This window comes from Atta colombica, unplaced genomic scaffold, assembly GCF_001594045.1.
Source record: "Atta colombica isolate Treedump-2 unplaced genomic scaffold, Acol1.0 scaffold41, whole genome shotgun sequence".
Taxonomy (NCBI): Eukaryota; Metazoa; Arthropoda; class Insecta; order Hymenoptera; family Formicidae; genus Atta; species Atta colombica.
The window spans coordinates 251,524-266,777 of record NW_017259520.1 but is presented as its reverse complement, the minus strand read 5'-3'; the positions used below and the strand labels follow the sequence as shown (position 1 = coordinate 266,777).

The window sequence follows — 15,254 nt, the reverse complement described above, 5'->3', positions numbered from 1 at the left end:
AAATTTGTTTTAAATCTTATGAGACAAAATTTAAATGAATGATAGAATCTAGATTTTAGAAGATTTTTATATTAAAATAATTGAAATATATATATGCTTTTTTGTAATGATTAAAAAAATATAAATTTAGAACTGTCATTTCAGCAGAATAAATCCTATTTAATTTTTTATTCATAACAGTTTTAAAATTATATTATATAGACTAATGAAAATTAACAGTTTTTAATAAATAATTCATATTAAGAATAAAGATTATTTTTTATAATCTATTTTATTAAATTTTATACATTTTTAAGACATGTTTTAAACTTATGATCTTAAAAAAAAAATGAATTTTATTGAAAAAGAATTTATTGAAAAAGTATTCATTGCAATTTTCTTGTTATTACTATTTCTAGTAATAACTTGATATACATATATTGTTAAATGGAGTATCAAATTTAATTAAAGTCATCACTGCTCAATATATCATTTTACATTAAAATAATGATATATTAAGTAAGAGCAGTGGCGACTTAAATTAGGTAAAATTTGAAACCAGATTTTAACAGTATATACTTGTATATACTTGTATATATAGTGTAGGTATACTTCAAATAGTATAACAATTCAATTCATAATTATTCAAACATAAAATCTAAAAATGTACGATAAAAAAAATATCTTTTTTAAGTTTCTTGTTTAGATCGCCATTATATAGATTTCAATTTAGCGTAAGCTGCAGATATTCTCGGAAATCTTGGAAATAGATACTTGGAAGAAACATGTAAGCAATAAAAAAGCGAGATCTAAGAAACAATTGTCTTCGCTAGTTTCTTTCTTTACGAAATAAATGTAAAAAAGATAGGCGGATTTAGGTTTGGATTTTAACAGCAGACTGCGACCAAATAAAATAAACATAATTTCCAATCGAATAAAATAGGATTAGGACGAAAAATCTTAGGAAAGTTATTACACCAGTTTTTATATATAAATCCAGAATTACATTTAATTGATTTTAGCTTAACTTTAATTAATTTTCACATTTAATATTTAAATTTGTGATTTTTTTCCAAACGAATAATTAAACATGATTGACTTAATGCAAGAATGTTTGTTTGTCTTTTATAGCTTATTGATTTTTCAAACAGGTCAGAGAGAGAGAGAGAGAGAGAGAGAGAGACAGAGAGAGAGAGAGAGAGAGAGGAAGAGAGATTTTTCTTTTACAATCAAATTCTCATTTTCTACCATTTGCCAATGACACTATCTGATCGATTGCCACAAAAAATGAACGAAGACAATTTAATTAAAATAAAATAAAAGTCATCAAAGATATACCAATATTTGAATCTAATATAATTCATATGCTTTTAATGAAAAGAATCATGGTATTTTTATAAATCATATATCTCATATGTCATGTCAATATCTGAAGATAAATTGGCATATAGTTATTATTATTGGCATATAGTTAGCATTATTTATAAAAAACTGTATAATCTTACATTGAAATATCATTAATTAACCAAGATGTAAATGATTTAAAGATGTAAATGAAGATTTAAGAATGTAAATGAAACCGACATAAGACATTTTCCTACTTATTGTTAGTTGTGTTCATATATCGATCGATCTAATGTTATTTATTATTGATTAGAATTCTTTTGTTATAAGTGCATTTATTTGTATAAATTTTAAACACAAATTATGGAATTTAATATCAAATATATGTTAGCAATATTATATACATTTACAAGTTATCATTTTTTTTAAACAGATAAGTAGTAATAATTTTAATTTTCTAGAGGTGAATATTGGAAATTTACATGTTTACTTTAAAATTATTTTTGAGATAAATTCAGGATGTATGCATTAAATTAGTTATACTTAAAAACTAAAAATAAAAAATAAAACAGCTTTTTTATGACAAGATAAGTTATCCCAGAGATTGATAATTTTCAGCCATGAATATCAAAACGTGCTAAATATATGAAAGTATGTACCGCAGAAAAGCTTCTATGCACGTAGATATACCTACTTTTCATCGTTAACAATTCTTTGAAATCACTTTGCAGTATGATTATCTTTAAAGACAGTATTTGCGCATAAGCACCCTTAATGCTATACCGAGTGTATACGTGAATGCATGCAAATGTCTCACGTACATATGCGATAGATGCATTTGTATGTACATGCGTACGTATAGACCGACAGCTTGTAATAGAACACTGCAGGTTGTATGTTGGTGTTACTGGGAATTTGATTTATAGTCTTAAGAATATAGCGCCTATTCGATAAGTGGAAGTCACTTTACTCTCGTAGGAATTATAGAAAGTTATGGGACTCAGAAAATCGATGTGACGATGGTTTGGAATTTCAGGACTTTACTTCCTTTCATCGCGTAGAGAAGACAAAGCTCAGATCGAACGTATTGAGAAAAGAATTGAACGTGATAACACTTCTAAATGTCGTGATTAAATCATTTATTATAACAAAGTTATATCGAGCACTTCAAATTAATAAAATTGTCATTAATTTAATCTATCATTACATCAAAACGTAATTGTACATATGTACAATTTGTTATATAAATGCATTTTAAACAAAAAGAGAACAAAAACATCTGGGAGTTACCTAATTTAATAAAATTGAAATTAAATTGGCGTGACAAGTATATAAGATATTGGATTAGAACAAAAGTTTATAGTACGAATTTCAAAATTCAAGCAGTCGTAACTCTATTAAAAGTGAACAAAATTTAAATTTTGAAAACAGAATTTTTAAGCTGAAAATATCTATTTTTGAAAAGTCACTTATGTTTTTTGAGTTTCTGTAAGTTTAATATTTTTTACATATATAGAGAACTACAAACAAATTACTTCTCTCTCCGTGGGCCTATTACGTCCAAAAAAAACTACTTCTCTCTTCGTGGGCCTATTACGTCCAAAAAAAACTTACAAAAATTTTTTATTCTATTTTTATAATTTTTTATTTCTACTATGAATGATTAAAATTTTCTCTACAAAACTATTGTTTAAAACTGTATTTTCTACGATTTTTGTTACTTTTATTGTTGTGGATTAAATAAAAGAAGTATTTTGATTGTTCAACACTTTGATTGCTTATATATAACTCCATGAAAAATTATTGTATCACAATTAAAAAAAAAACAGATTCTTAAAGCGATTTTGCTCTGTCGAATTGTATAATTATCGAAGTTTTTTTAAAAAGATATAAACATGATACAAGTGAAATAGTGCTACAAATTTTTGTTTCAACCTTACGCATATACACACACAAAATATATATGTATGTACAAACATATATATATATATATACAATCTATATCTATTATTTAAACCGAAAAATATACAGAACAAATATGAACTGTCGAGGATAAAATTTGCTTACACTGAGTATATTAGAACAGTGTATCGGAGCTGTTCATCGATTTGTGTGAATCGAAACGCTTGAAAATGTCGATACCCTCAAAAAAACGTACGTCTAAAATCCCACTAGTAGGATATCGTTATTTATAGCATCCAAACGCAAAATAACAGATTAAGTTTTAAATGTTAATACTTCGTAAATAACTTCGCACATAACTTTAAATCAATATTTTATTTATACCGTAAATTCTTTATGGAACAATTTTTTATGGAATACTCTCGGTATTATTTCAAAGCAATATAGGTAGTTTCCCGTGGAGCGCTATCTTTGTGCATAATAGTGCGTATACAACGTACATTCTTGTTAAGAAATTCTGTCGTAATGAACGTCATTTCATCAAAGAGCTTATATAAAGAATTTATCCGAACAGGAAATAAGAGTCATAAGGAAACGAGCTATTTCGTGCAGACGTATATTTTAAGATACTCTCGATGGAAGAAAAAAATGTATAATCTTATACGGTTATTTAACAAATATCATATATATCGTAACGCAGATATGAATTATGACGAAATTTTAAGTTCTTACGACATATATATTTAAAGCTAGTGGAAGTAATTATAAAGTAAAACGATCTTCTATATAATTTTTGTATATTATATTTTTCCAGTGCAACCAGCGTTTGTACGTGTCATCGATGAAAATTCCAAAAATACTTTGAGCACTGGCGCCACTTTAGGACCTATAAATGAGGGCTCGACAATATCATTGTACTGCGAGAGTGGAGAAGGCAAACCTGTACCTACGGTTGAGTGGTTTAAAGATGACGAGCTACTCGAAGGTAAGGATTTGCAATTTGCTTACTTTGAAACCGATAGAAGATATATTTATAATATATTTAGATAAGAAGATATATTTAGATATATTTATAAGTTCATATATGCTTTTGAGGAACTTTGAAAGAAGATAAGCCAAATTTATTTTTTTAATTGATAACATTTTCTATAAATATCATTTTCTTTAAATAATTAAATAATTTAGCCATGCGATAATTCGACAATTTTTTATTCTTGTAGTAATAATAATTAATTACCAAGTAAATACAAGTATATTGCGCAGTAATGAAATTATGAATTTAATACTAATGAATAAAATACTAGAGTATCGATCATGTAACTTTTTTCCTAGGAACATGAAAAATGAAACTTTTTTCCTAGGAACATGAAAAATGAAACTTTTTTTTATTAATTTTAATGATAAAAATTTGCACTTATCATGTTTCCGTCTTAAGGAAAAAGTTACGTAATCATTACCCGGATATAACTATAATCTAATATAACTATAATCTAATTATGTGAAATGTAATATAATTGAATTAAACATAATTTTATCTATAAAATGATCTAATAGAATTTTATCTTATATAATAATCTATAATATAATAATCTATAAATTAGAATCAAATAAATAAATGAATGTTATGAATGTGTAATTTTATTTCCTGTGCTTTAGTGAAATTGCATGTAAATTAAAATGTAAAGGAAGCGTTACTATTGAATCATTATTCGCGGATATTGAAAGACAAAGAAGCCTTAATTTTATTTATTAATCAGCTATCGGATAATCCATGTTATCCGACAGTATTATCAGGATTTTCTGTTTTTATTGTATGATTGATTTTGCGTGCTCTTTTAAAAGAAATTTAATGAAACATTATTCTTTACATATATTTTAATATGTATTTCGTTCTAAAATCATGTTACTTGTTCAAATAATGAATAACAAGAATTTCTTTTTCTCTTTGAACGATATCTATCAAGAAATATTCTATTTTAGCAACGAATTCGAGGACTGTCACCGATACCGGAATTGGTACTGGCAGTAGTTTACTGGAGATGCAAATTACACGAGAAGAGTTAGGCGCAACATTCACGTGTAAAGTCAACAATATTGCACTCGTGGAACCACTAACAGTTGACATTAATTTAGACATACATGGTAAGTATACACATCTCATTCAAGAATAATAATATTTACAATCCATTAAGAAAAACATATCGATTTATATGGCATTACTTAAATATCTTTAATAGCTTAAAAAAAACTCTTATGCCTTTTTTATTAATTTACACAAAATTTTCTATGCTATATTTTTAATTGTATTAGAAGACTATCAGCTAAACTAACAGTCTTTCAATTATTTAATATTCATCACGTAATAATAAAGCGCACAATGCTAAAGCTTTTCAATATATTCTAATTAAAAAATATACGTTGACCATGTGATACACTGATCATGTATACGAATCGATTATTGCATATTTCATCGATATGTAAAATGCTATTTGAATCGCTTACAATTTCGATCGTGTGATGTATGTAATTTGCGTATGATGTAATCACACAATTCGATAACCGATTACTACAAATTCAATGAGAATATAGTAACAGAATGAATGTGAGTATTTTGACCTAAATTTGCAACAATTCCGCCGAGTATCATTTCATTAAATCAAAACATCGGGTAACATCGGATAAACTCACAGTTAGAGTATGAATATGAATGATATCACGACTAGGATGCTATATCAACCAAACGGAGCCAAACGAGAATTTTTGCATGGAATGTACCTCCTGTAGAATATGAATGAGCTTAACATTTAATGTCAATTAACATTTCTTAATAAGATCTGCAGCAAGTTATGTAATATTAAAGATTAAAAAGTTTAAAAATCTTATTTTGTTATATATAGTAAAAACCAAAATTCCTTTTCTTAATCTCAAAAAGATTTTATTTTACAATAGCTTTTATTTTTCAAATCTAATTAAATTTTTAAATATTTTAGCAAAACTGTTCTTTCCGTAAAAAAAAGTTTGGCTGTTGCAATATGTACAATTTTAAATCTGGATAATCTGAAGACACAAGTAATAAATAATGTAGTAATAAATTTCTAGTATATACGATAAGAATCGATCGCTATTAATTATTAATCGTTTACATAAATTAAATATTTTAGTAATTATTAATTAATCCTTTTTATTTCAACACAAAGTTTGAACACAATTTGTCGACAATCGATTTTCTATTGTAGCTTCCTATTTTCTCCAACATCTTCAATAATATATGTTACATTTGCGGCAAACTAATTCAGCAATGCGTTATATCCGCACTAAACTCTACGTGCATATTATGCTTACGTTGACTATATTATGTACTATAAAACAAACCGACCACGGCTATTTCCTTTCGATACAATATAATAAATAGAGTAATTAAAGAACTCTATTCTAAAACTTAATTATTCAATCCTCCGGGCTGAATCATTTCCAGGGTTATTTTGTTTAAAATGTTTTTTTTGAACAAATATTTAAAACATGTTTTAAACATCAGATTAAACAAGCTTTTTTTTAAAACAATTTAAAACAAATGTTTAAAACGTTTTTTTTAAATGTGTTTTTAATACTATTTACTGGAAGAGAAGGTGATATTCCAGTTACATTTTACACGATAACTTAATTTACTTGGTTAATAGTGAATATTTAAGTTTAAAATTTAACAATTACATTCATTAAAATGTTGTTGAATCGATTCTGGATTCAAAATTACGAAATATTTATTACTTAGGACATTAATAAAAATGTGGCGACATTGCATAATGACGAATCGAAGAAAAACATGTTCCTTAAAAATAGTCTTAAAAAGTTAATTTTATTTAGAAAACAATAATTTGGTTACAAAATTAACAAAAAAGTTGAGTGTATTGCAGAATATATGCATGTATACAAATGTATATACATACACATGTATACATATAATTTTATATATACAGGGTATTTGGGAAATAATGATAAATCTTTCATAGGGATAGAATGAACTAAACTGAGAAGAAAAATTCTCTCCATTTGCAATTTTCGCAATAGTTAATAAGATATTAATTATTAAAAATTGCCAAATATTGGCTTCAATAATTTTTTACTCAAGTATTATCAACTTTACAGAAAAATTACAAGAGACAAAAATCATTTATTTTCTTCTCATAAAATTCTGAGAATTTTTAAAAAATTTTTTTCAGAATTTTTAAATATTTTCTCATGTTGCTAAAAATGAGAAAATGCAGTACTAAAAAGTTGATAAAAAATTCTGAAAAAATTCGTAAAGTTCTATGAAAAGAATAATTTTTGTCTTTTGCAGTTTTTCTATAAAGTTGATAATATTTGAGTAAAAAATTATTGAAGATTCAATTTTCGGCAATTTTTAGCAATTAATATCTTGTTAACTATTGCAAAAATTGCAGAATAATAGAGGACTTTTCTTCTCAGTTTAGTCCATCTGATCCTATGCGAAAGATTTATCATTATTTTCCAAACACCCTGCATATAGGCAGCTCGATACTAAAATCTATAGTAACATAAATTAAAGATTAATATTAAAACTACAATTAGTTCAAGAAATAATTATTTTGAAATAAAAATCTCAAAAAAAAAACCGCGAATAATCAGTATGCATAAAGAACCACATTAGCAAAATGCTATTGTTTAAATTTGCATAACTTAAAATATATATATATAGTCAAATAAAATATTAAATAGCAAACAACACACTCAAATATATTCATGTGATAATACGCTCAAGTTTAAAAAAAATGAGGAAGTAGGTATAATTAAATGCTAAATTGTACTTCAGAAACGTTTCAAAATACTTAAAAATGAAAATGAGTTATAATAAAATATAATAAATATATGTTTAAAATATAATAAAATATAATAAATATATGTTTTTTTTAACATGATTTTTTTTAAAGCATATATAAAACATATATAAAAATTAAAAACATGTTTTAAACGAAAAAAAACGGAATGTTTTGTTTAAAAAAACATGTTTTTGGTCAACTTTGGTCATTTCATAGCTCTGCAGGCATTCACTGGCATATCCAACCGCAAGTTTAACCATAAGAAACAACTGAAAAGAAAAAATGTCCATGTGTTTCCGCACATATTTTACCGCACAATAATGTAATTCGGACAATCTATGAACGAGAGTTTGGAATTCGCTTTGAGAGGACAGCTTGGTGCTTAAAATCTCTGAAATTCGCGCGAAGTGAGTATGCGAGTGCAGAGACATCACGCTTTGAAAAGTCTCTTTTAAAGCGAGAGTACACGAAATCCGATTTCGTACGTGGAAAAGTGGTTTGCATCTCGAATTTGGATTTCTGCACTAACAGAACTGCGCGTACAGTCATAAACCACTCCACTATCGAATTTTTAAAACAGAAAACTGGCAGAACATATTTTCAAACTTTGCTACAGAATTTCATATGAAATATAACTGGTATCTCTCTCATACTTATATCATATCAGATAAAGTCAATTTTACATGTAACCATGTAAACTATACATGCGACATAAATTATAACATAAAACGTAAAATTAATATACTTTATACTTATTATCACAATAGACAACCTATAATAATTTTTTCGTATATTTTAATCTAATTAAAATAATTTGAAAGCGAAAAGTCAGTTATACGCAATTTTTCTTTCAGCAGCAAACACAATTTAATATATAAAGTACTTGCATTTTTATCAATATCTAGATAAATGAAATTTAATATTGAGATACTTTGTAAAGCGTCAAATTAATACGTATAAATAAAATGAAATATATATTGTGTACATTGTTAATTATTCAACGAGAAAATGCACTTAATATAATTGCACTTAATATAATATACTAAATTATATTGCACATTAATCAAATTATCACAATACAGAACTGTTACTCTAGAATTCAGATCGACACGACAGAGAAACCTTTAATGGAATTCTCTCATTAACCGCTATCTCATGTCAATATGTAATTTTAGTAGAAAATTATTCTGTTTTATCAGATATACGGTTTTCATAAATATAAATTTCGAGCGGCTTTAATAAACTGCCTATTGTCCACTTCCGTTTAAAATTGCAATACACCGTAAATTATTCAATATTACTAAACAATGTGCTTGATAAATGTGGAACAGAGGAGAGACATTTCTATAATTTAAGGGAAAATATACATCGCTTAGGTAAGCGAAATGTCTGTCTGATGTTCTTCTATCTTTTTAATAGCACGAGTAGTAAATCGAGAGCTAAAAAATATATATATATATATGTATATATTTAGAAATTCTTATCTTCGTTTCTTTAATATATACATGCATCGTTGCTGCATGAATTCATCAATTAAAGTATATGCACGCCATTACGGCGGTACTTGTAATTAAAGCATACCGTATCCGTTAATTGAACTTTATTTAAGCGTGAATCTACTCAGCGTATATGAAATTTTGCATGTTGTAAATAATTAAATGTCTATCACTTAACGTGTGTCAGAAGGGATTTCCACGCGTGCGTGCAAAATCACTGATGAATTATAATACGAAATTAATGTGTTGCATAGGCCATTCTTGTGTTGTAATTAGAAATTTATTAACATTAATCGAATTCCATGCCGCTATATGGTAATATCACTATATCAATAGACACGCTCGGAGTATCGATAACCGCGTTATTAACTATGAAATCGAGACTAATTTTCCTCTTACGCGAGACTTCGATTAATAAGTTATTTTCGCGTTGATTTCGCATTATATATTGAATCATTTATTTATTAATATTCACAGATAGTTATTATGACAAATATGATGCTACAATATTGCCGGAGAAGAAACTGTCTTACGAAATACAGCTTTACCATTTGTACTCTAAATATCGTTAGAATTATCGACACATATGTTATTCATAAACCTCTCGCAATTTCTCGCAATAATTACTATCGACAATTATGATTAAATTTAGTTAACGTAATTGTTATAATGAGGACAAACAGGATTCTTCCGATAATTCAAACTCGCAATTGTATTATTTGTAAAGCAATGACAATTCTAATTTTCATCAAATAAGAGAGATTTGCATAATGAATTTCTTAGTAATAAAAAAGTACTAGCATAAGACGAAAAATTATTATACGCTAAAAAAAACAATTACTCGAGAACGTGTTGCGTGTTCTTTCTGATACTCGATAAAAATATAATTAAAGAGATAAAAACGTAGTTAAAGGAGTTAATAGTATATTATTTAAATAATTACAAAATGCACTAATATATTAAAAATGCATTTTATCATAAAAAGCCACAATTTTATCGAGATAAAACTTTAAGTTATAGGTCAACTAATCTTATATGCTACACACAATATCTAATAAGAATTAATTTTATTTTAATATTTTATTTTAATACAAACACTTTTTATGTTAGTAAATTTAAAAAAAAAATTTGAAGAAACAGATATTTACGAATAATTCACTTCTAACTACATGAATATTTTTCTTTTTGCGTTGCATATTTGTAATGCTCTTATTCGCTATTGCACGATTCTTCTGCGTTATACAGGATTAAAGAACACGATATCATTCAACGCTTTTGCTAACGCGTCGACATTGTTCATTTTGATCCCGTATCGTGAAAAATTGTCTCTCAGCGTGCGATAAAAACTCGATAGGAAGAATATAAACGGGTTAACGTGAAAAAAGAAAGGAATTTCCGAAGGAAGAAGTAAATAATAGTCGTATCATTGAATTTTAACATGAAATTTTTCAGCAATTTGATATAGAAAATATAAATAAATTCTCAGTGAGCCGCAGTACCTAACGATCTACGGTGAATTTAAAGCGGAAATGTCGCAAATGCCTGCGGGATACTGTGAAAATCACACGGCCCCCGCAGCTGCTCGTTGAAAGTCGTGGAAGCAAGATGGGAATGACAAGAACTCGCGAGCAAGCACCTAACGGAGTTTTCAGGCGTCGCGCTTCTTACAGGCAACAAAACCAGGAAATCGCATTGCCATTGGCTACGGACTTAAAAAGTCTCGTAACCAGCTTATCGGGTTGCGAACTTTCAGAAATTTTCGGGCATGAAGGAAATTGGCTGAACGGTAAATTTTCACGAGAATGAAGGTGGAATCTTATTCCCTATCATGTTAGACGTATCTTGAAAATGACTGTGATTAGAGAGCATTCCTTGAAAATTTTGGAGGAATTTTCTTTCATGAAAGAAGATTCGCAGTCCCGTAAAAATTACTTTTCGCAAAGATTGCGTTTATTTTTTCTACTGCTTTTATGGAAAATCGATATTTAAATTAATTGATGGCGTATTATGCATGCATATTCCAAGGGATATAATTTTTATTTAAGAATAATTTATAGCTATTAAAGATTATTGAAGTTCTCAGAGAGAAACCTAAGACATTTTTATATCTTTTAGAGCTTTTTTTGATTTCCTATTTATCGTTTATCATTTTTTATATCATAGATACATGATATTTATTATTTCAATAACTTAAATTAATTAATTCTAAATTAATAATTCAAGATGATTTTATTTTAATAAGACTCTAAACGAGAGTCTGATTTCCTCATAAACTTTCGCCGAAACATTAAATCTTCACGCTAAAGATATCCGCGTTACTCTCTTGAAAGCATAGATGCGATAAAACACGTTCTATAATGCAATCTACTGCCATCCATATGAATTCAAAGTGAATGTCGGCGCGCAGATTTGTTCCAGGATCAAAAGCGTCAGCACATTTTCAATGAAAAAACTATTTACGCAAAGAAAGTGACTTTTTACTCTTTTTTTTTATCACTGCTGTCACCGTTTTTTCTTTCTTTCTCTCTCTTTCTCTCACACTTTGTTTCTCTATGTTTGTTTCTTCGTTGTGTTGTCAGGTAGTGAGAGTGCAATTGAAGGCAAATGCAATTCCCGATATTAGATTCGCCATTCGCTCTCTATTCGGATTCTGTGCCTTTTCTTCTCGTATTCCTTTTGTATTGAATACCATTCACCGAGTTTGGCCGGTGAATTATTGGCAATGTTTTCTGCATGACTTTGCGAGAAGCATCAACGATCAATCCATTAATACCATGTATAATAATCGCGCAGCTTCATGATCTTTAGTTCCACTAACTAAAAAAGCTCCGGTCCGCTGAAGTTTAAAAAATACAATTAAAACTTGTTTTCATGAAATGTAATCGTAAGTCGAAGTAATATATCTAATTCTTCCAATAAAAATTTTAAGATATCGAATATTAAGATGCTTAAAAGAAAATTCGTAAAACGCTTAAAATAATAGACAGCTTGATTTCTGCATACACATAATTATATAATAGGTACACATAATTAATTTAATGATATTTACAAATTCTATTTAAATATAAAATATTTGATTGGAATAAAAAATTCATAACGTTACAAACGCCAAAATTGAAGCAACTATAACTTCGTTAAAAATAAAAGAAGATGTACCTAGTTTTTCTAGATAAAAAAAAATTTATATCTAATTCTAAAAAGAGGATTTAAATTTAAAAAAAAGATTTTTCAGCTTATCTCTACTTTCCAAAGGTTGCAAAACAAATTTACAAAAATTTTTAATTTTCTAATATGAAAGTTTAAGTTTTTTCCTACAAAATTGTTTTTCAAGAACATTATAAAATATAAATTTTTTTGTTATTGAGTTATCGTGGATTAAAGGGAACATTTGATTTTGATTGCTCATAATTCTGTTAAAAATCATTGTACTATGATTAAAAATATAGATTTTCTTTAACTCTAACTTCTTAAACTCTACGATCATTACTCTATCGACATAATTGTCATTTAAAAAAAAACATATAAACATGATCCAAATGAACTAGTGCTACAAACTTTTGTTGCGACCCAATAATTTGTTACAAGATATTTTGCGAAAGTTTAAAATAAATTTAATGCGCATACAAAAATCTCCAAACATGCGTAATAGTTGAAGGAAAACTTGATCGTGAGTATCGCGGTGTACCATGATGTATATATGTGACGACCCGTTACCTATTGCGAAATCTATCGGCGCTAATGGATATATCTACATATACAGCATGTGGATATGCATCGTCGATTAATACGGTTCTATAAGCCATTTTTATCGTAAGCTGTATGTCCCTATAGAAGCTTCCGGATCGATTTAACGATACCAAAATGACAGTTTTCGAATATTCCATTAACCGTGAGTTTCCGGAACAACCGCAGTACCGGAGCAAGCACTGAAAAGTTGTCCATCATACATGTCTATTGACGTTCCTGTCACTGCGATGATTACAAACATTTTAGTCAGATGCTAAATAAATAGTAATTAGCTAAATAATAACTAATCTCTAATCTAAATAAATAACAATGTTAGCTAAATAGAATGATTATTAGCTAAACAACAATTCATATATCTGAGTAGTATCACATTGCTATTTTTATCATGGCGGAAAATGTTACATGATTTAATACAATCAATAGATAATATCCGTAATTTTGCAAAACTTAAAATTTTTTATTATTTTTATATATATTTTCTATATTAAATTTACAATGTCAAATTGTACTCAATTTGAATTATTTTTAATCATTTTATTTACAGATTTTTAATATGTCATTCAACATTATTATGATCGTTTCGAAGATGCGAATAAGCATCAAAAATTTGTTAAATTGCTAATCAATTTAACTCGTGATATTACTGCGGTAATTATTTGGTTAGCGTTTCAAGACCGAAAAATTATTTCAGCGCGCGTTTCTAGGAATTACATACGTGATATATAAATTCACACAAGAATCATACAAGCATTTAAGATCTAGCTAGATCGTGTAAGACCGCTTTGATTTCTATAGTTTATGTTATCACATATACGGTCCTATAATATATTATATTGTTTAATCATTTTAATAGGTCGCTTCGATTCTTACTCAATATATCATTACTTTAATTAAAACAATGAAATTAAACAATTTGATTTAACTGATCAAAATAATATATTACATTTGACTGAAATTTGGTTTGTTATTTACTTACTTTTTTGTTTAATAATTTACTTTAAGTGCATACATCGATATAAACATTGTTTACTTTGAAATCATTACAAAAATGATTGATTAATCATAAGACTGATTTATATTTTTTTTATATCTTTTTTTATATTTTTTTTATATTTTTATATTTTTTTTACACACATAAAAGATAAAAATGATATTTAACGGGGCAAAACCTCAGGAAAATATTATATGTATAAACATAAACCAATCTGTTTTCAAAGTACGAAAGAGAGAAGCGAACATACATATCATGCGATCATATTGTATATATCGCTTTGATTCTTTCATATCTACTTTTCAATCAATTATATGTGTTTATAAGGAAAATAATTCACACACGCTGAAAGATATCAAAGACGACATGAAATTGCTGAAATTGATGTTTCACGTCTCATACAAATATCCACAATCATATCGATCTACTTTCAATTACGCATTCCAACCTAATGTCGCTTCCATACGAAGCCTAGATATCACGCGATCATCATTACATGGCGTCTACCGTTAACGGCTGTGTTTCATATGACCTAATATACAGAAAGGACGGTACGTTTAGACAGTTACGGTACGTACAGACAGTTATATAGACATCGTCAAATGCAACGCGTACGCTATCTTTATTGCAATACAAAAGATTATCGTTTGCGATAATATCTTCAAGAATCATAATCTTCAAGAATCGCGAACATTTAAATAAAGAGGTAGTTAGTTATGATAGTAGACGATGGAAATATGAAAAGACTTAAAGACAGCAATGAACAATGGTAGATTTAAGTGGACTTCATTCAAGTATTTAGTTTTCTTCACCAAAAACACATTCTGGTATGTATATATAATATCCTAACCAGTTTATAATGGAAATAATAATCGTAATATATGTCGTAAGAATCTATATATTAAATTTAAATATATTAAATTATATTTAAATATATTAAATGTAAATATATGTTTAATT

General features: G+C 27.3%; 1 protein-coding gene across 3 annotated transcripts in view; it reads left to right on the top strand.

Annotated features, from left to right (window-relative positions):
* Positions 1–15,254, top strand: part of LOC108691199 (hemicentin-1) — a 174,289-nt gene that overhangs the window by 118,222 nt on the left and 40,813 nt on the right. For all 3 annotated transcript variants that reach the window (XM_018198866.1, XM_018198868.1, XM_018198867.1), the window contains exons 4-5: positions 4,040–4,210; positions 5,206–5,367. In XM_018198866.1, the coding sequence (XP_018054355.1) occupies positions 4,040–4,210; positions 5,206–5,367 (333 nt within the window). The remainder of the gene's footprint in view (positions 1–4,039; positions 4,211–5,205; positions 5,368–15,254) is intronic.